The following is a 19,646-nucleotide window of genomic DNA, read 5'->3' on the forward strand; positions in this document are numbered from 1 at the left end:
GAAAGTAAAGATTTTCTAAGAGCCTGAGGTGAAGAATAGGAGTGTTTATTTGGGCTTGTTGTGTTTTCCTGATGTGAAAATTTATCACTATAAGTTTCCCTCTTAAGAAACCTTTCATTGCATCCCACAGGTTCTAGTAACTTTTATAAGCATTTTCATTTGATTGATAATATTTTTTAATTTCTTCTTTAATTTCTTCTGTGACCCATTGAATCACTTCTCAGCCTTTTGGCTAAGATCAAGTGTGACCCATTGATTGTTCAGGAGAGTATTATTTAGTTTCCCCATATTTATAGTGATTTTGCTGTTTCTTTTGTCAATAATTTCCAGTTTCATTGAACTGTAAGATGCATGGGATAATTTTGATTCCTCTGTATTTACTTAAACATGTTCTATATAGTAGCATATGGTCTGTTTTGGAGAATGACCATGTACAGCTGAAAAGAATGTATATTCTGGGATTTTTTTTTTCATTTATGTATTTGGTACAGTGTCTCACTACACAGCTTGGACTCATAGTGATCCTCCTGTTTCAGCCTCCCCAGTGCTGGGATTACAGGCATGTGCTACCACACTCAGACACAGTTGCTGGCTCAGCACACCCTGAGGGTAGGCCCAGCCCAGCATGTGGGACCAGGGATGGAACCTTCGTCCCTGCACTTGCCAGGCAGGCGCTTAGTTTGCTGAGCTATCTCACCAGCCCAAGAATGTGTATTCTGATGCTGTTGAGTGGAACACTCTGTAAATATGTGCTAAATCCATTCTTTCACTAAGTTTGGTTTAGTTCTGTTATTTGTTTGCTTATTTTTTGTCTCATTGACCTATCTCTTTGTGTCAATAGGGTGTTAAATCCCCTAATACAATTATCTTATTGCTCATCTGATTTTTCATGTCTATTAAAATTTGTCCTATATATTTGAGTGCTCCCAAATATACAATTATAAATATATATTTATAATTACTATCTCTTTTTCTTGCCATTTTCACCCAACAAGTATGTAGTGACTTTATCTCTTTCAGTCACGCTTGGTTTGAAGCTGATATCCTCAGAAACCAGAATAGCTACCTGTGCTTTTTCCTGGGTTCTTGTCACATGGAGTTTCTATCCTTTGGCATTCAGTCTATTAATTTCTTTTGGAGTTAAATGTGTTTCTTCTATACCGCATATTGTTGGATTTTGTTTCTTGATCCACTCTGCCAGTCTGCTTCTTTTGATTGGTGAATTCAACCCATTTACATTGATGGATATAATTGATATGTATTAGCTTATCTTTGTCATGTTGTTTTCCTATTGTAAATCCCTACTTTTTCCCCCTGCTTAGTTACTTGCTTTGCTTGATAGTTCTCATCTATTGTTGTTCTTGAAGCTTTGGTCTTCTTTGTCTCTTTCTAAAGTATCTGTCAGTATTCTTTGTAGGGTTGGTATGGTTATCCTGAATTTCTTCAGTTGTTGTTTGTCATGGAAGTATCTTGCCTCTCCATTAAATTTGGTAAATAGTTTTTCAAGGTACATCAGTGTAGGTTGGAAGCTGTTTTCTTTCAGGACATGAAATATCTCACCTCAAGCTCTTCTTGATTTGATAGTCTGTGTTGAGAAATTTGCCATGATTCTGATGGGCTTTTCATTATAGGTGATCTGTTTCTTCTAACAGCTTTTAATATCCTGTTCTTTCACTCATTTTCTGGGATCTTGATTATTATGTGTCTGGGTAAAGATTTATTTCAATTGTAGCTAGCTGGAGTTCTATCTTCCTTACTTAGCTGTGTGTCAGATTCTTTTCTCATGCTTGGGAAATTTTCTGCTACTGCTTCTGCAAACACTATTTAATGTCATTTGTGTTAACTCCCGCTGTTTCACTGATACCTATTAGTCTTATATTATTTCTCTTTGAATCATGCAAATGTTGGGCTGTTGTTTCATGGTTGCTTTTTATTTTTAAGAGGTGTTTCTTTTCATGTTCACTGGCTGCCATGCTATCTTCAAGGTCTGAAATTCTATCTTCTATTTCATTCAACTTTCAGTGGAATTCTTAATGTCCTCAGTATCTGTTTCAATCTGTTTCATGCATTCTAGTGCTTTCCTCTATTGTTGATTCAATGTTTTCATCACTTTCTTATTTCCTTCTTTTTATTTGTGTCCTTATTAGATATAATAAACAATTCTTTCATGATTGTTCTCATTTCCTTTTTTACCTGAGAGATTATTTCTGATCTGATTTCCTCTATAAACTGATGGTGTTGTTTCTTTACTTCAGTTGCTATCATCTCAGAAATCTTAGGTGTGTGGCTTCCCAAATTCATCTATGACCTTGTCTTCTGGACTTGTTTTGGGTGGGCTAGAAGTCTGAGATTGCCTTTTGTTCCTTCCTTTTGTCAGTTTTGAAGCACCCAATCTTCTCCATGACTCTGCAGCAATGGTAGGGGGTTGGGGGTGTGGGTGAACAAGGCTCTCAGGATAGTGGGAGGGCAGGGTAGTTTCACCAAAACTCCCACTGTGTGGAGTTCAATGTGGCTTCCACCTCAGTGGGGGGAGGGGCAAGCCGAAGCTCAGAAGGATGCAGTGGTGATGAGTGCAGACCAAAGTTGTGCCAGGCTCTCTTGATGGTGGGTCAGTGAAGGGTAGGGCTCACCAAGGCTCCTGAAGATCCGTGTGGTAGTCTTCCAGGCACCTGTTTTCAAGTCTCAGGGCAATCTTCTTGGACAATGGTGGTCAGGGCTTAGCTGAGCTCCAGCAATAGTTGGGGAGAACAGGTGAAGCCCACCAGGTCCCCCTGGAAGTCTTCCTTGTGAGTATGAGGGGCCAAGACCCAGAAGAACTACAGCTATGGTGAGGATCTGGGCTAGGCCTACCAATTCTCCCCGGCAGTATTAAGAGTTAGGAATGGTGGCTGGGACTCAGGAACTCTCAATTACAATCATTTAGAATAGAGTAAGTGAGAAGCTTGCCCCTCTCCAACCCTGCTGCTACATCCAAAGGGCCAGCTGTATCCACTGTGCTGATCAGACTCCTTTGGTCTCTCAGTGTATCACAGGGAGAAATGGCACAAGGAGTGAAGAAATGATAGACAAAAAGACAAGTGCTGGGTCAGGTGTTGGTCCATGAATGATTGACAAATTACAGACCAATAACCTTTTTTATAGTACCTCCTTTTATCTTTCTAAAGATCTTTGATTTTTCCCACATTCTAAGTGGGGAAACAGAAACACAGAGAGGTTAAGGTATTTGTCCAGTATAATACAGCTAGTATTCCAGCTAGGGTTGAAATATAAACCCAGGCATTCTGGTTCCAACAGAAATGCAAAACAAGTTGTGTAGGTAATTTTACATCTCCTGTTGCCTACATTGAAAAATGAAAAGATACAGAAGAAATTAATTTTTATAATATTACATTTAACCAGTATACCCCCAAACACTATCATTTTAACATGTAATCAGGACAAATAATTAATGAGCTATCTTATTTCCATGTCTTAGAAATTTTAGTATGCTTAAGAATAATTAAAGCGCTTCTCCAGGGAAGAGTGGGGTCAGAGGACTGAAAATAATGAAGATATGATATAACCATACCAATTTATCTGAGAAATGCAAATATTATGTACAGCAAAGATATGCCAAAAAAGCACTTCTCGGTTGGGCCCAGCCACACTTCAAGTGCTCACTAGCTGCCCTTGGCTGGTGGCCACCGTGCTGGACAGCACAGCTCTAGGACACATGCCTTCTTCCTTACATGCACAGTGCCTGAAATGAGGGACTTGGCATTTATTGAAAAGGCCACAAGAAAATGGCTGGCACCTATGTAGTCATGACATTTGTTACTGTCCCCTCTGTTGTCAGAGTGCCCCTGCCTGCACAACCATGACTGCATACACCTGATCAGATAACACCCATTCCTCCTCCCAGAAGCTTTCCTTGCTGACCATAGCACTCAGAAAACTACCTGACTCATTTTGTACTTGCCCTCTAGGTGGCGCAGTTTACACTTCATTACTGTATCTTCTGCCTTTACCTCCACCCCCACCTCTTGTCTCTCCAAGCAATTCTTATTTCTTTGCAAGCAGGTGTCCATTTACTTACGGCTTCCTCATTGTGTCTACAGCTCTAGTTATGGCCACTCTAGGTCACTGAAATTTGATTCGTTGATCAGGAATTCAAACTATGAGTACAAATCTTTCTTGGCATTGAACTAAGAGAAAGTAGTTGTATATATATCCTATTTTGTATATGCAGACATATTTTTTTAACTACAAACTGGTGGTCCTTCATTGATATCACCCTTGTTTAGTTTTGTCAGAGATGGGTAGTCTATTGCCATTGAAATATTGTAGGTGCGTGAATTGAGCAAAATAATCCAAAATAGTCCATCTTGTACTATGAATAACTAATACAAAGATAACAATATGTAATGTATTAATTATTGTAACTGTCCTACTAAACTGTTGTGAAACTATCTCATTGCTATTTCTTTCTCAATAAAATTAATTTTTTTTAATTTTTTTTATTTATTTGAGAGAGAGAGAGAGAGAGAGAGAGAGTGGTATGTGTGTGTGGCCAGCTCAGCCCACCAGGGGGCGGGCTGGCTGGCATGTGGTGCTGGGGGATTGAACCGTGGTCCTGATGCTTTGCTAAGCTTGTTCTAAGTAGGTGCTTTAGACCACTGAGCCATCTCTCCAGCCCCAATAAAATTAATTTTAAAAAATAAAAATAAATAATTAAAGATTTTTTAAAAATCCATTCAGCAGCTGTTTTCAATCCAGGACCAAGGGTCTCACCTCCAGAGTAAAGACACCATGCCTGCTCCTTGCGCATACAAATTCTATAGTTGAATGTTTTAAAAGTATGCATTTTATTACTTTCTGGTAGTAACCTGGATCACGGAGTGTTTCACAGCCAATGAAAAGGTAGGGCAGAAACCACAGGTTCCCAAGAGGCACTAGGAAGCTGGGTGCAGTGGCTCACACCTATTACCCCAGCTACTCCAAGCAGCAACAGAACAAGCCGTTATCACTGCAGCCAGTGGGGACACCTCCAATCTTCTTGAGTTGCCCCCATCCCTGGGGTTTGGCACTTCCTAGCCCTCACCCTCTCCTCCTGGCCTACTCTTGTTTCAGTGTTGCAGGAATGAAGACTGCCAACACCTCTCCCTGGCTGTTCCAGAGGGCCCCCTCAGAGGACAGCAGTGTGACAGGGAATGGCACATAGGGAGGAGTCCCTGGAGAAGTCTGCAAGGCCCATTTTGTTCATCAGTGACAAAAGTGATCTCAATGTGACTTGGACATATTATATCCCTTCCTGGGAGCAGGCTCCATCATCTGCACACTAAAGGGAGGTTTCTCTAAAGGTCCTTCCACCTGAAAAACACCTTCAAGGATCAATGAACCAAGCCTCACAAAATAAGTTCAGAATGCGAGCATGCGAGGAGAGAAGCATGAGAAGCACAAGCGTTTCATGATGCCACGCTGGTGGGTCGATTCTGGGTAAAGGGTGGTGACGATGGGGCATAAAGCTTGGCATTGCACATCTTGTTAGAGAGCTCAGCTTTTTCAGTGTTTGCAGAAGCCCTTAGATTTTATGTACTTTGGAACATACTGGGCTTTGGGAAAGAGGACAGTGATTTTTTTTTTTTAAAAAAGAAGCAAATATCACCATGACTGCTTATGTGAGTACTTATCCAAATTCTACCTTGAATTTGAATTTAGAGACAAGAGAAGACTTTGTTTTCATGAAGGAATAAAAGCACCATTATTTTCCTGATTTGGCTTATTTGTGCTTCACCAGGTGTCCCCAGCAGCCCACACAGGTAGTTAAACTTTGAGCTAACCAGAGGGAGAAAAACTTTAAGATGTTACTCTTGTGGCTGGGCGTGGTAGCACATTTCCTGTGATTCTAGCACTCTAGGAGGCTGAGGCAGAAGGACTGCAAGTCTTGAGTCCAGCTTGGGCAATTTAGCAACTTAATGAGATCCTTCCTAAAAATTTGCAAAACATGAAAACAGGCTGGGGATGTAGCTCAGGGTGAAGGTGCTGAGTTCAACTCCCCAGTACTGCCAAAAAAAAAATGAAAATTGCCTTATATATGCAGAAGAGATCCTTTGAGGTGAAAAGAATGGCAGAAAGTCTCAGCAAGAGAACTGCATATAGTCACACATCTCTGAAAGACTGGGAGGTGTCTTGAGATCCACGCCACTAGACAACATGTTGACCAAACACCAGAGTACCTGCAGAAAGCTCCCCAGTATAGTCTACTACACACCTAGGCTATCTTATATCTATAGGACCATTGTGTATGTTTTCCATATATTTGACAAGTATGCAGCATGTGACTGTAGCTTGTTTGGTGAGTACAAGACCCTCAGGAAGTGAGAGTTGCTTTGCTGTCCAATAGGTGCCCTGCCTGGAATAGTAGTGCGCTCCTCAGGAGGGGAGTTGGTCTCTTGAATGAGCCAGTAAAACCTCAGTTGTCCTGTAGATCAGTGGGCTACTGAGCATTAGCCCTGCTTTCTATCGCTCCTGAGTTTCCCAGGGAAGCAGAGTCATGAACTCATACCATTAACCCGGAGGGGCAGAGGAGAAGTTCAGTATTCTGAACATTTAGGTCGTTCCGATGCCAAAAGAACAGTCAGTGAAGTCATGATTATCACTGCTCTATGGAGCCTACCATCCACCCCTGTGATAGCACACCCTTCTCACTAATGCATGAGGGGCTGGGGAGATGGTTCAGTGGAATAAGCGCTTCCCTAGCAAGTGCAAGGGCCTGAGTTCAATCCCTGGTTCTGGAAAAAAAAAGAAAGAAAGAAAGAAAGAAAGAAAGAAAGAAAGAAAGAAAGAAAGAAAGAAAGAAAGAAAGAAAGAAAGAGAAAAGAAAGAGAGTGAGAGACAAACTAATGTATGACCACTAAGTCACAAGACTGTTGTGCCAAATACACTAAAAACCACATGCCTAAATGAGTGTGTACCCACTTCAAGGCAGTCCTCTTGAGAAGTCCTCCGCTTCTTTTATGCAGCTGCCACTACTGCCGATCACAGTATATATGGAACTCCTCTTTGAGGATTGCCAGTATATGTTCCCTGCAATAAAATCAGTTAAAACAGCAGCTCCAGGGCTGGAGGGATCTGGTGCCATTAAAGGCATGTTTGCCTTAGATTCAGTTAACTATGCTTTCACTTAATCTGTGTTCACATATTAATGTTGTTTGATTAGAAGGCCCTCTTTCTTGTTTTGGTTGAGTTATTTGCATGCAACAGGAAGGCCTATACAGTTGGTTTAGACATTATTGGCTGAAGGCAGATACCAGTCCTGCAGAAATAATGACTTCATATCCTACATAACCCCCACCATCTGCAGTTTACCTCGGACTGCCAACCAAAGTTCTTATTTTTCTACAACTCATCATTACACCAAGAACATGATGCATGTGTGCAGGCTGAACTTTAAAAAACGTACAAACTAAGCTACAGGTATAATAAAATGTTTACTCCTATTGATTTGGATTAGGAATTTGTTTCCTTTCTTAAATTAACTTTTTATTGATCATTCCTATGACCTTAACCACTGTGAGTCTGCTGGCCTTCTTCCATCAAAAAAATGGTTTTGATATTTATTCCCCTTTGAGTAGTGCAGGGAGAACCTTAACATGGCCTTTTGTGAATCACAGTGCTCAAAGGAAAGCAAATATTTAAAGCAGGATCCTCAGAACTTTGTTCAGGCTAAGGTCCCTGGGCTTGCCCTAGCCAGGCGGCGGATCCCCAGTGTTTCTCCTAGAAGTATGAGGAGGCATTTGGGCCAGCTCTTTGGGGTTCACTTAGTTTGGGTGCCTCTAGGTTCTCTAAGAAGCTTCAGATCTCTGAAGCCACATGTGTATACAATGGTTCTCAGCAGGGTAGAGTGGTGCACATTTGTAATCCTAGCACTCAGAAAAAGGTAGAGACAGGAGGATTGTAGTAAGTTCGACACCAGCCTGGGCTATATAGTGGAGTACCAGGCCAGCCTGGACTACATGGTGAGACCCTGTTTCTAAAAAAAAAAGAAATTTGTGTGTGTGTGTGTGTGTGTGTGTGTGTGTGTGTGTGTATCTGTGCATGTACATATCATAATTCTTAATACTGTTGGCTAAAACACAGAGTGCCAAGTGCCCTGGTGCCTGAGTTTCTGGTTCCATAGATAGACCCAGGATTGTCCATATCTAACAAGTTTTTAAATGATGTTGGTGTTGCTGGTTCTGGGACCACAATTCTTTTTTTTTTTGTTTTGTTTTTTGTTTTTTTTCCATAATTTTATTGAGAAACAAATAGCAATGAGACAGTTTCAAATCAAATTGGTAGGACAGTTCCAATAATAAACACATTGCATACATTCTTCCTAGTGGTTATTTGCTGTACAAGATGCAGACATGATATCCTATTTATAAACACCATTAGAACAAATCATTCTATTCATTAAGAGAATGTAACTATATATCTATCCTAACCACTTTGAATACACAGATGCAAAATGGACATACATCTGTATCCCCTTTTTTGTTTAGTTCCGTCATTTGAATATTATAGGTGTGTAAACTCAGCAAAATATTCTAAAAGAGTCCAATAGCCCATAATAGTATTGGGTCTTCTGCTTGACTGACAATGTCAGAAATTGTTGACCTGAGTCCCCTACAGCTCAATATAAGTTCAGTAAATTTCTTTGGATGAAGAACTAGGACAGTCAGGTTAATATACACATAGTATTGCATTTCAAGGATAATTATGACCTCTGAAACTAAAAACTGTCTAAGATGTGAAAACTATAAAAGTATCTGAACATTTTACCGGGGCAATGTGTATAAATTTCTATCCATCCATTTCTTGTATTTGAAGTATGTATCTCAAGAAAAATCAAGTCCTCCTACTATGTGTCGTAGTCCTCTAGGTTTCAGCATTGGATAACTTGAATTCTGGTGATAATTACAATCATTACATTCAATTTATCTCTAATGGTTTTATACTGTCTCCTGATCTCAGCTTTTCTGGAATGTTATCATTTCCACTGCTATCATTGAGCTCAGTTCTATAGCCAGTTCCAGTCAGTTCCAGCCTAGAAGTAGAGAGACTTTTAAATGTTTTAGAGCCATCCCTCACCAGTACTTTTTCCCCCACAATTTTATTGAGAAACAAATAGCAATGAGAGTTTCAAATCAAATTCATAGGACAGTTCCTATAATTAACACATTGTATACTCTTCCTAGTGGTTATTTGCTGTACAAGATGCAGACATGATATCCTATTTATAAACACCATTACACCAAATCCCTCTATATATTAAAAGAATGTAATTATGTATCTATCCTAACCATTTTGAATACACAGATACAAAATGGACATTCATCTGTATTCCCTTTTTTGTTTAGTTCCATTATTTGAATATTATAGGTGTGTTAACTCAGAAAAATATTCTAAAAGAGTCCAGTAATCCAAAATAGTATTGGGTCTTCTGCTTGACTGGCAGTGTCAGAAGTTGTTGACCTGAGTGGGACCACAATTCTAAACCATACCTTTAATATGTTCTTACAGCCAGAAGTGCTGGGCTTACGTCCCAGACTGGTAGGAAGACTATGGTCTCTGGATTCAGGGAGAAAAGGATTCCAAGCTGAACACCCTTATTTTAACTTGAGACATGGCCCTCGGTTAAATCATTTCCCCTGCATCTCACTTTCTTTATTGTCAGGATGGAAGCAAAACATGATTTGCAAGGTTGTTGAGAATTAGTGTGTAAATGCCAGGCACAAAGTGCCCCCAGCTCCTTGCTATGCAACTGGCATGAGGAAGTGCCCCTCTCTTGGCAGCCTGATGTTTTCCCTTTCAGAGCATTACTGCGTTCTTTGGAACTTGGTTGAGTGTGTCATCCTAAGTAATTAACAGACATGAAAAGAGGCTCTACTAAAAATATCCACCTTGAGCCCCAAAATACTCCTTGAAGTTAGACTGAGTCTCAAAGAGGGCTATTGGCAACTTGCAACTAGTTGGGAAATCCTGCCCTCTCCCTCCACATCACAATTTCCACATCTCCGAAGTGCTGTGTCTGACCTTGTACTGTGCTCAAGGGTGATTTTCTGCCTCTGAGATGTCCTCTTGCTCTGATAGGACTACACTTCTGTGATTTAGAACTCAGGCACTGCTCTCCAAATAGTCTGTTAAAGTAAGGATGAAAAATATGGTTCTCATATTTATCCACTGACTTAGTTTTAATACCCTTAAACTTTTCAGCCTTCTTTTAAACTGGGCTTCTGCACCAAAAGGTATGATTGCTAAAAAAAAGACCTGAGTCTCCGTAAAATGTTTCATTAAAGGAATAAAATAGTACAACTGTTACTTTGTAGTGACATCTAGTGGCTTTTCCTTATCAAAAAATAACATAAGCATGCAGAAATACATAGAGAATGTTGATATTTCAATGAAAGAGTGTATAAAATATTTCCAACTGCATTTCCAAACTTGACCATAAAGCAGGCCTATCAGGAGCTCTTTCATATTTGAATTGTTTCTTTTAAAAAATAAATTTATAACCCCCCCAAAAAAAATAACATAAGCATTTTTCTATTGCCCATCTTAAACTCTGTTTGCATTCATTAAGTAATCCTTTGTTTGTTTGTTTGTTTGTTTGTTTTGTTTTTGTATTTTAGGGAAGGGTCTACAGGGTGTTCAGGGTCTCACTACTAGATTGGACTCACAGTGATCCTCCTGTTTACAACCTCCCAAGTGCTAGAATTACAGGCACGCACCACCACGCCCACTCTCAATTGCCAGCTTAGCATGCCCCGGGGGCGGGGCCTACATGGCAGGCCTAGGTATTGAACCTCTTGTCCCTGTGCCTGCTTGCAGGTGATTTAATCCACTGAGCTGTTTGGCAGGCCCTAAATAATCTTTATTAATGTCTTACTTTATGCTAGACAAGGGGTCAAGCCAAGAGAAACTTACAATGATAAATGATGCAAAGTCCCTGTTCCAGACTGAAAGACCTACAGGGAAGTGTCAGAATCATTAGGCAACAATAACATATTATGATAAATTTTACAATAGGAGAATACCAAGGTAGTAGGTAAAGAGAAATGAGAGTTTATTTTACCGAGGAAAGTAGAGGATGGCTTCATGGAGGAGATAATTATTGAGTAGTTTTGAAGTACTTGGCCAAGTCATCTATAAAGAGTAAAAGAGATCTCCCTGAAGGGTTGACCTGGCCTTGTAGATGGGCCAACTTAGGTGAGCCCCATGAGTCACAAACGTGCCCCAAGGTACATGAAGAGAATCCAGTGTTTCCAGACAGACATCCAGGGAGAAAAGCAGCCTCCTGTCCAATGTGAGCTGTTCCCCCAAAGCTCAAGAAAGTGCCTGAGGTAGATAGAGTCCAGCTGTGTGGAGGCCACAAACCCCACAGCAGAAGACTCCAAAAGGCAACCCTGGGTAGTACAATTCACTGGGAGAAGCTTGGATGGACACCGTGCTCCTTGGGAACAGAGAAATAAAGCCTAGGCAGTCTCGGGCAGTTGCTCTCCAGCTCCAGATGTTAGACACCCTCTCCCAAGTTCGATGTTCTGGAAGAATAGTGCCAAGGCTCTGGCTTATCAAGCAATTGCTCCCTTTCCCTGGACATATTCTACAGTTATTCTTAACAGCTGCCAGCAAAAAAGCAGGAAAAACTGGGTCAGTCCAAGGCCTCACGGAAAATTGCTCTGCTACAGAGGGGGCAAATCGTTCACTGTGTTCTGCCCATATAGGGACCAGGGGAGTGCAGATACATTGAAGAATCAGTCATTAAATTAACCCACGTATCTGACAGAGAGACCTGACTCCCACTATGAAGTGTGAAACCTAGTTACTGAGGTGTCACAAGGTAATCCTGTCCAATCCCTACTAACTGAAATAGCATCTATGTGATTTTCTTGGGGTTTCACTTGCCTTGCTCATTTAAAATTAAATCAGTCCATTCCACAGCATATTCCAGGTTTATGTCAACCTGAAGGGAGACTTCTAGCAACTACCATGGATCTGCTCTTGGCTGCATCTTATTCTGTGTCGATCAAAGCCTGGATATAGGAATTTCTAACCGGACGAAAAATCATGGTGAAGATATTAAGGGTTATAATTGGCATCCAAATGCACTGTCACAGGCTCATAGTTCCTCTAACAATGAAAAAATGGCAGGGCCACAAATAAACTTCATCAATTCAGGTTGATGTAGACTGGGTTTCAGAATTCTATATAAGTGAAAGAATAAAACCATTTCTTTCCCTGGACATCAGTGGTATAGTGTGGCTGCCCAGGAGGTCCATAGAACCTGAGGCCAGCTAGGGAGGAATGGTGTCAAGATGGAGCAGATGAGAGACTGTCCCTGCTAGTACGTATCAGATCATACCTGGGCGGCTAAATTCCAGGAAAATGGGTTTCTGTGGAGGCAAACAGGAGCAAGCGAGCGACCTTGGAGCAGTGTACAAAATGGCTGAAAGTCATCCTCAGCGTAAAGGAGAAAGCCCAGGGAAGTGGCAGTGTTATCTCCAGATTCCAAAGCCACATAAGGAGAGTTCAAAACAGATCCCTAAGTAGGCCCCCGCGGTCTGGAACTGCCGGCTTTTGCTGGCCGCTCTTTATCTTCCTCTCTATCTCCTCTTGGAGAGCCCCTCCAGCTTTCCACTTTGAAGTCCTACAGGCACGTCGAACCTTCCTCCAGAAACCTTGGAAGTATCATGCGCTTCACCCTTCCCTGTCCATTTTGTGACTAAATCTGGTTCCTTCTACCTCCTAAATATTTCGCTAGTCTGCCCCATGTCCTGTCTTTGCTTCGTCTTCTGCAGTAGCCTCTTAATTAATGTCCTTAATTCTATCTCAGCACATTGTATGTTGGGCCTTTCCCCATTGAGCTTCTCCTCTGCCCCAAGCCCTGTAGAAGTTTCTCTTTTGGGCATGATTAATTCATTTTAAATTCCATTTTAATTGATATATGCTGTGTAATTATATGTATTTATGGGGCATACTGTGATAATTTGACACATGTATATAAATATTTTAAGGTGGCCTTAGAGGCCTTGCACAAGGGAGGCTCTTGACCATGTGGCACTATGCAACTCACTAAGATATCCTTAATGTCATTGTCTCCATATTTAAAATGGAGTGGTGGAGTGGGGAGATGGCTCAGTGGAATAAGTACTTGCCTGGCAAGTGCAAGGACCTGAGTTCAATCCCTGGTTCTGCCAAAAATAAATAAATAAAAAATAAAATAAAATGGAGCGGCGAGTGTCTCAGTGCCTTGGCTTATGCTGCTGCTTCTGCCTCATACACTTTTCTCTCTTTTTGCCATCTTTAGGCTTGGGCTATGTGAAAGGCCTGAGTGAGGGGTTTTCCTCACGCTCTGAATGTGCGCTAGTCATGGCTTGTGCATTCTCTCTCACCACTTACCTTAGTTTGTCATGTCTTAGGCATGTTTTAATACTGGCAACCCCACAGTAGAGGCTGAAGGGCAGCGAATCATAATCTGTGCCAGCCTGGCCTGACCTGGAAGTGAATGCCTGTGTTTCTGTGGCTGGTGCCCCTGGATCCACCCATCCTCTCATCATGGTGGGATTCCACATCTTGTACTCTTCTAATATTTCCTTGCAATCCTCTATCTTCAGAGTAAGGAGTAACCTGGGTCCTAAATCTAACAACACTTCAAGGTGTTATCCCTACTTCTGTCATTCCAGAATACCCATGTCATTCCCGAAAGCCCTGGAGACTGCAGACCTTCCCCTCTGCACATCCTCCTTTTCCCCATGGACTTGCGTTTTCCAGCAGCATCCAGGGCTCTCACTTAAGGCAGTCTGGGCCTCTGAGACTATTTTCCCTAGAAGAAAGTGGCTGTTATAGCTAATGGAATCTCCAGGGGTATTGTCAGCTGGGGTTAGGTGGCTCTTGTCACCAAGGCTGTGTGTGTGTGTGTGTGTGTGTGTGTGTGTGTGTGTGTGTGACTGCCTGTATTGAGCTGTCATTGCCTCCTATGGCCACTTGGCAGCCTTAAGGTTGAAGGTAGATTGGATAATACACTCCTAACATGGTTAGGATCTGTCTATTCTGAAAGACAAGGACGAAGTTTGAGAAAAGAGATCCTCAGACTTGCACTGCAGTATCCTAAGCTGTACCAGAAGATGTCACTGTAGGCTTAAATCAGTAAAATAAATTAGGGCAGAAGGCCCACAGCGAAGCATGAAGGTGACTCCATTATGGAAGTTTCAGTCACCCAGCAGCCTCCCATTATAATGCATGCCTGGAAAACCTGGTTAAAAGGTTAATCCAGATGTGTCACTAGATTAAATAACTTCCTTTCCCCCAAATAATTAGACTAATTGCCACTAAAATGTTTTCTCTGGCCTAGCATAAATGCTTGATAAATATGTGCAGAATAAATGAATGAAGAAATGAGTCCCAAAATTAGGAGTGGGAACAGAGAGTGCCTGTGTACAGTAGCCATCTTCATTGGAAAAAGCTACAGGGGAACAAAAGCTGCTGCTCTTTAGCAAGGGCTCTTCACAGAGTTGAATTTTAGTAACACCAGAAATGTCAAGTCCTAAGAGAAGTACAGAGATAAATGAAGGTGCTCTTGCCCCCCTACATCCTGTCTCCCAGATTCTTCTGTGCCAAATGTTTGTTTATTCCAGAAAAATGTATAAAAGTTTTTTTAAAAAATATCGTCTTCCTGTTATTTTTTGCAATGTACTTGGGTTATCAGCCAGAGGTATTTTATGTCTTGATATATGTCCTGATCTCTCTCCTTCCTCTTCCCAAGAATAGTTTAATAAGAAGTTAACGGAGTCTCTAAGATGGTGTGGTGTGCTAGGTATGAAGGTAAAGGTGTACTCTGGAATCAATGGGAAGAAGGTTGTAGAAATATAGGATGAAGCCCTTGCTCTAGAAAAGAGTTTAAGAGGAATTGCAGGTAAGTAATAGTAACTCAGTAGGGAAAGCGTATTATTTTTTGTTTGTTTGTTTTTTTATTACTAACAATTTACTAGTTATTCCACCAATGTCCTTCTTGAGTTCCAAGATTTCCAAGATATAGTACAGAATATTACATTGCATCTGACATTAAATGATTTTTATTGAATTTACATTTCCTGGAACTTTGGAAATTCTTTGAGGTCTGTGTTTTTTTATTATTAATTTTATTGAGAAACAAATAGCAATGAGACAGTTTCAAAATTAATTAGTAGGATAGTTTCAGTAATTAATACATTGCATATTGTTGTCTTCATATCATCCAGCAGAAAAGTATAAAAATGAGGTATAAAAAGTAAAGCCATATTAATATGCTGAGCTGTAAAAGCCTCAACTCAACAGCTTCTGACATTGCCAGTCCTACAGGAAAGCATTTTAGCAAAGACTATGCAGGGAAGCACTATGACAATGGAGGAAAAAATGATGACGGCAATAGGGAAAGGGATTTTTCTTAAAGGAGACATGGGACTTGGACTGAAACTTGAAGGATGGGTTAGGGAGATATTAGGCTTAAACTAGTAAAATAAGCCTGGCAAGTGCAAGATCCTAAGTTTGATCCCAGGCACAAAAAAAAGAAAGAAAGAAAAAATAAAAGAAAGAAAGAAAGGATGGGTAAATTTCTCTAGTCAAAGAAGGAAGTCTATGCCAGGTAGAAGAAATGCCGTGCAGGGTTAGAGGTATATAAGATAGATCCCAAGAAGCTTGAGTTTTTGTAGACCCCCAAAATTGGAGGAAATTTCCACAAGGAACATTCAGTCAGCCTGGTGGCTAAGAGGGTTCCCTCTGGTTTCCTATGTGCATATAGAGAACTAGGCAGTTTCTCCTCAGGTGGGAATGGATAAACTTCACAAAAACCAAAGTCATCCTCCTGCTTTCCTTGAGGAAGGCAATGCCAACATTCAGTGTCTATTACTATTTTCCTTTCACAATATGTTCTTCAGTGACCTCATCCTTCATCTTCTGAAAGAAGAATGCAAATTCATTTTTCATGAAAAGCACAACCAGAGGCTCTTTTTCCTCATATAGTATCCAAGATCATAGACCTTGACATTTTGGGGGGGTTTGGTATGTGTGTACATCACTATGTATGGGTGCAGGTATGTGACTGTGTGGCTTGAATGTTTGTTAGTCTGCTATTTGAGCAAAGAACTTTATCTATTTGTAGATCAAAAGAAAAGATAAGCACAACAACAAAGCCTCCATAGTTACTCACATCCATTTCAGTGGGTAAAGAAAATGGCTATTTTGGAGCCAATAGACTTAACTTTCCTGGTCTGGGAATACTGCCAAGGGAGCAAAGGGGGGACTAAAGGTAGTTGTCTATGTATGTACCATTGGCAGCTACCATGTTTATTTCAGTGTGTGATTAACCACAATGTTTATTTCTGGAAGCCCTGGGCTGCTCTGCCTATCTCTACATTCCAATTCCATAAGGTATGGTCCACGGTATTGTGACAACAACCTAAATCAAGAGTATCATATCGGGTACTGCTTCAGTGCAAATTTTTTAAAGGACATTTTCAGATTAGAATGGATTCTGGGAAATACTTGTTTATATTTAACAAGATGGATTAGAATTTGAGCTCATTGATCACTTCTTCACTTCATATCAATAAATTGTTGTCTTTCATGGAGCCTCCATTTTAGGATCAGTTAATGGAAGTTTATAGTGGAGGATGTGAAATAAAATGGCTGCCTTCTGAGCCACTGACGTCAAATGGGAGGATTTTGCCATTGGTTGGAGAGGGAGAAAAAACAGGTGGAGGAAAAATAGGAGTGAAGAATGACAAGGCCAGTGTCTTGAGTCTATAAACTGCTTTTTGTTTACCTATTTTATCTACAGTGTCAGCATGTTGGGTGGAAGACTTAGCTATCTGTTCAGGCTAATGGAATGTAGAGGGGACTGGAACACAATTCACATGACAAATGTCACCAGATCCTTGTCATTTTCCCTTAGCCTTCTTTATTGACCATCAAACATCACATATGTCATGTACCTTCTTGACTCCACACTGAAACCCACATCTCTGACTCGTGGTCTCTGTGCTTTATCCGCAGGAATTTCCATTACATCACCATCCTCCGAGACCCAGTGTCTCGGTATTTGAGTGAGTGGAGGCATGTCCAGAGAGGGGCAACCTGGAAAGCATCTCTGCACGTGTGTGATGGAAGGCCCCCAACATCAGAGGAGCTGCCAAGCTGCTATAGTGGTGATGACTGGTCTGGTTGCCCCCTGAAAGAGTTCATGGAGTGCCCCTATAATCTGGCCAATAACCGCCAGGTGCGCATGCTCTCCGACCTGACCCTCGTAGGCTGCTACAACCTCTCTGTGATGCCCGAAAAGCAAAGAAACAAGGTTCTTCTGGAAAGCGCCAAGTCCAACCTGAAGCATATGGCTTTCTTCGGCCTCACTGAGTTTCAGCGGAAGACCCAATACCTGTTTGAGAAGACCTTCAACATGAACTTTATCTCGCCGTTTACCCAATACAATACTACTAGAGCCTCTAGTGTAGAGATCAATGAGGATATCCAAAAGCGTATTGAGGGACTGAATTTTCTGGATATGGAGTTGTACACCTATGCAAAAGATCTCTTTTTGCAAAGGTATCAGTTTATGAGGCAGAAAGAGCATCAGGAGGCCAGGCGGAAGCGTCAGGAGCAACGCAAATTTCTGAAGGGAAGGTTCCTTCAGACCCATTTCCAGAGCCAGAGCCAGAGCCAGAGCCAGAATCCAAGTCAGAATCAGAGTCAGAACCCAAGTCCCAATGCAAATCAGAATGTGACTCAGAATCTGATTCAAAATCTGACTCAGAACTCGAGTCAGAATTTGAGCCAGAAGGAAAACCGGTCCAACCAGAAACAGAAGCCAGGCCACAAGCCTAACGAGAGCACCAGCAGCAATGGTACCAATGACTACATAGGCAGCGTAGAGAAATGGCGTTAAGCGGCTCCACGAGGCCCATGCCTTCTTCTCCCAAAGCGCCACCCAAACATGGCATATCTTAAAAGATTAAAATGTTCCAGCACATCTGCTTCCGTAATTTTGGAAGTTAGGAAAAGCTTAGATGTTGCCTTTACAGTTGCCTTTCAATGAAATGTTATACTGTGCGTGGGTGAAACAGATCTCCATATATAATTAAATTGTCTTTTTTTTTTTGGTTGGACTATTTATGAAATCCAAAAGTCAAACCAGACTCACCAGAAATTGCTGTTTAGCTATTTTAAGAAGTTCTTAAATTAGGAATGGAAACATAAAATGTGACCATTTAGCTTATGGATAAGAGCTGGATTTTAAGAGATGTGCATCACACTGTTAAAACCGATCTTGGAAGCAAACTTTTTCCCCTGGCTAAACACAGCATAAACATCAAGTGAAATGCAAACTCTTTTATTTTCCTCTGTTGTTCACAAGGGATCTATTTAAACATAATACCAATTGCTGATACAGTTGCCCAACCATAGAAAGGAAATAATTCCTCTCTCAAACATGGGTGATTTTATGTAAAAATATTTGCCTTTGAAGCAGAACAGGGCTCATATCTTGTAATTTAAGAGATCTTTAAAAATTTTAAACTTTTTCTACCTTCTACTGTTTAAAGGTTTTAAACAGGGTCTAACTCATGCTAAACAAATCATATTTTTTCCAAAGGAATACCAATGTTAAGATCTAATTTTCAGATGCTTTCAGGCACTGTAATTTCAACAATTCTGGAATCTTTTTGGCGCTGCTTCTCATTCACTTTAAGGCTTCTTCGAGTTATGCTCATTCCAAATGTCTAGAATATTCATCCTTGAAATGGTGTGTTGCTGAATTTCTTGTGGTGTATAATCTTGGATTAAAGTCAGGACTTCCTTTATATAGAATTGTCTTATCAATGTTTGTGTAGTGAGGTCCCTATCAAGAAACTATTCAACAGAATGTGTCTGCAAATATTGCTGAAGCTATTCTTGATCAGGTAGAATCAAACCTGAGTGTGAACTGTTATCTACTTTTTGTACATCTTTCTTGTAATGTTTCCAGTTTAGCTAGCTTTTTCTGGCCCATTGGTTCTTTTTCGTGTGTGTTGAAAAATTTGTAGACAATTACAAGAGCAAAGAAAAAAATTGCTAGAACATGTACTAGTATGGTCAGAGTTCCTCAGTATCACTAGAAGGTTTCTTGACACTTTGATACTTTGGGTTAACCCTTCTACAAGGTTTTTGTTTGTGAAATAACACAAAAATAAAGATTTGCAGTCAGACATTCTGCAGTAAAGTATCAGAAGCACACACTTTGAGAAGGGAAATTTGCTAGTGGAAGCCTAGGTAAAAGGACTTTCATGATATCAAGTATAAATTGAGCGCAGTCAAAGAAGTCTGGGCAGTTCCCATGGTATATGGATTTTGCTACATTTTCAAAAGAACTTACACAACCTTTCCAACCGCCAGTCAACCAGAGTGACTGGAAATGACATTTATGTTTTGAGAAGTAACATGCTGAATACTGTGACCATAAAGTAATATCTTGTACAGTCTGCTCACATGCATGAACTAGTTTCATCAGTAATGATATACCCACAGGCTCAGCAAGCTGCTGAGTATTTGTTCTTAAAATGGATTTTCTTGACTCTGAGCCTGTATCAGTATGTCTAGCTTTTGCTTTTGTTTTCTCTGAT

The 19,646-nt window shown here is 40.7% G+C and overlaps 1 protein-coding gene across 2 annotated transcripts in view; it reads left to right on the plus strand.

Moving 5' to 3' along the window:
- The window catches only part of Hs6st2 (heparan sulfate 6-O-sulfotransferase 2), a 352,282-nt gene extending 332,934 nt beyond the window's left edge, over positions 1–19,348 (plus strand). For both annotated transcript variants that reach the window (XM_004634487.2, XM_023718859.1), the window contains one exon: positions 17,050–19,348. In XM_004634487.2, coding sequence (XP_004634544.1) covers positions 17,050–17,935 — 886 coding nt within the window. In that variant the 3' untranslated portion in view covers positions 17,936–19,348. The remainder of the gene's footprint in view (positions 1–17,049) is intronic.
- Positions 19,349–19,646: the final 298 nt, after the last annotated feature.

The sequence above is a fragment of the Octodon degus genome, unplaced genomic scaffold (genome assembly GCF_000260255.1).
Source record: "Octodon degus isolate 3935 unplaced genomic scaffold, OctDeg1.0 scaffold00063, whole genome shotgun sequence".
NCBI lineage: Eukaryota > Metazoa > Chordata > Mammalia > Rodentia > Octodontidae > Octodon > Octodon degus.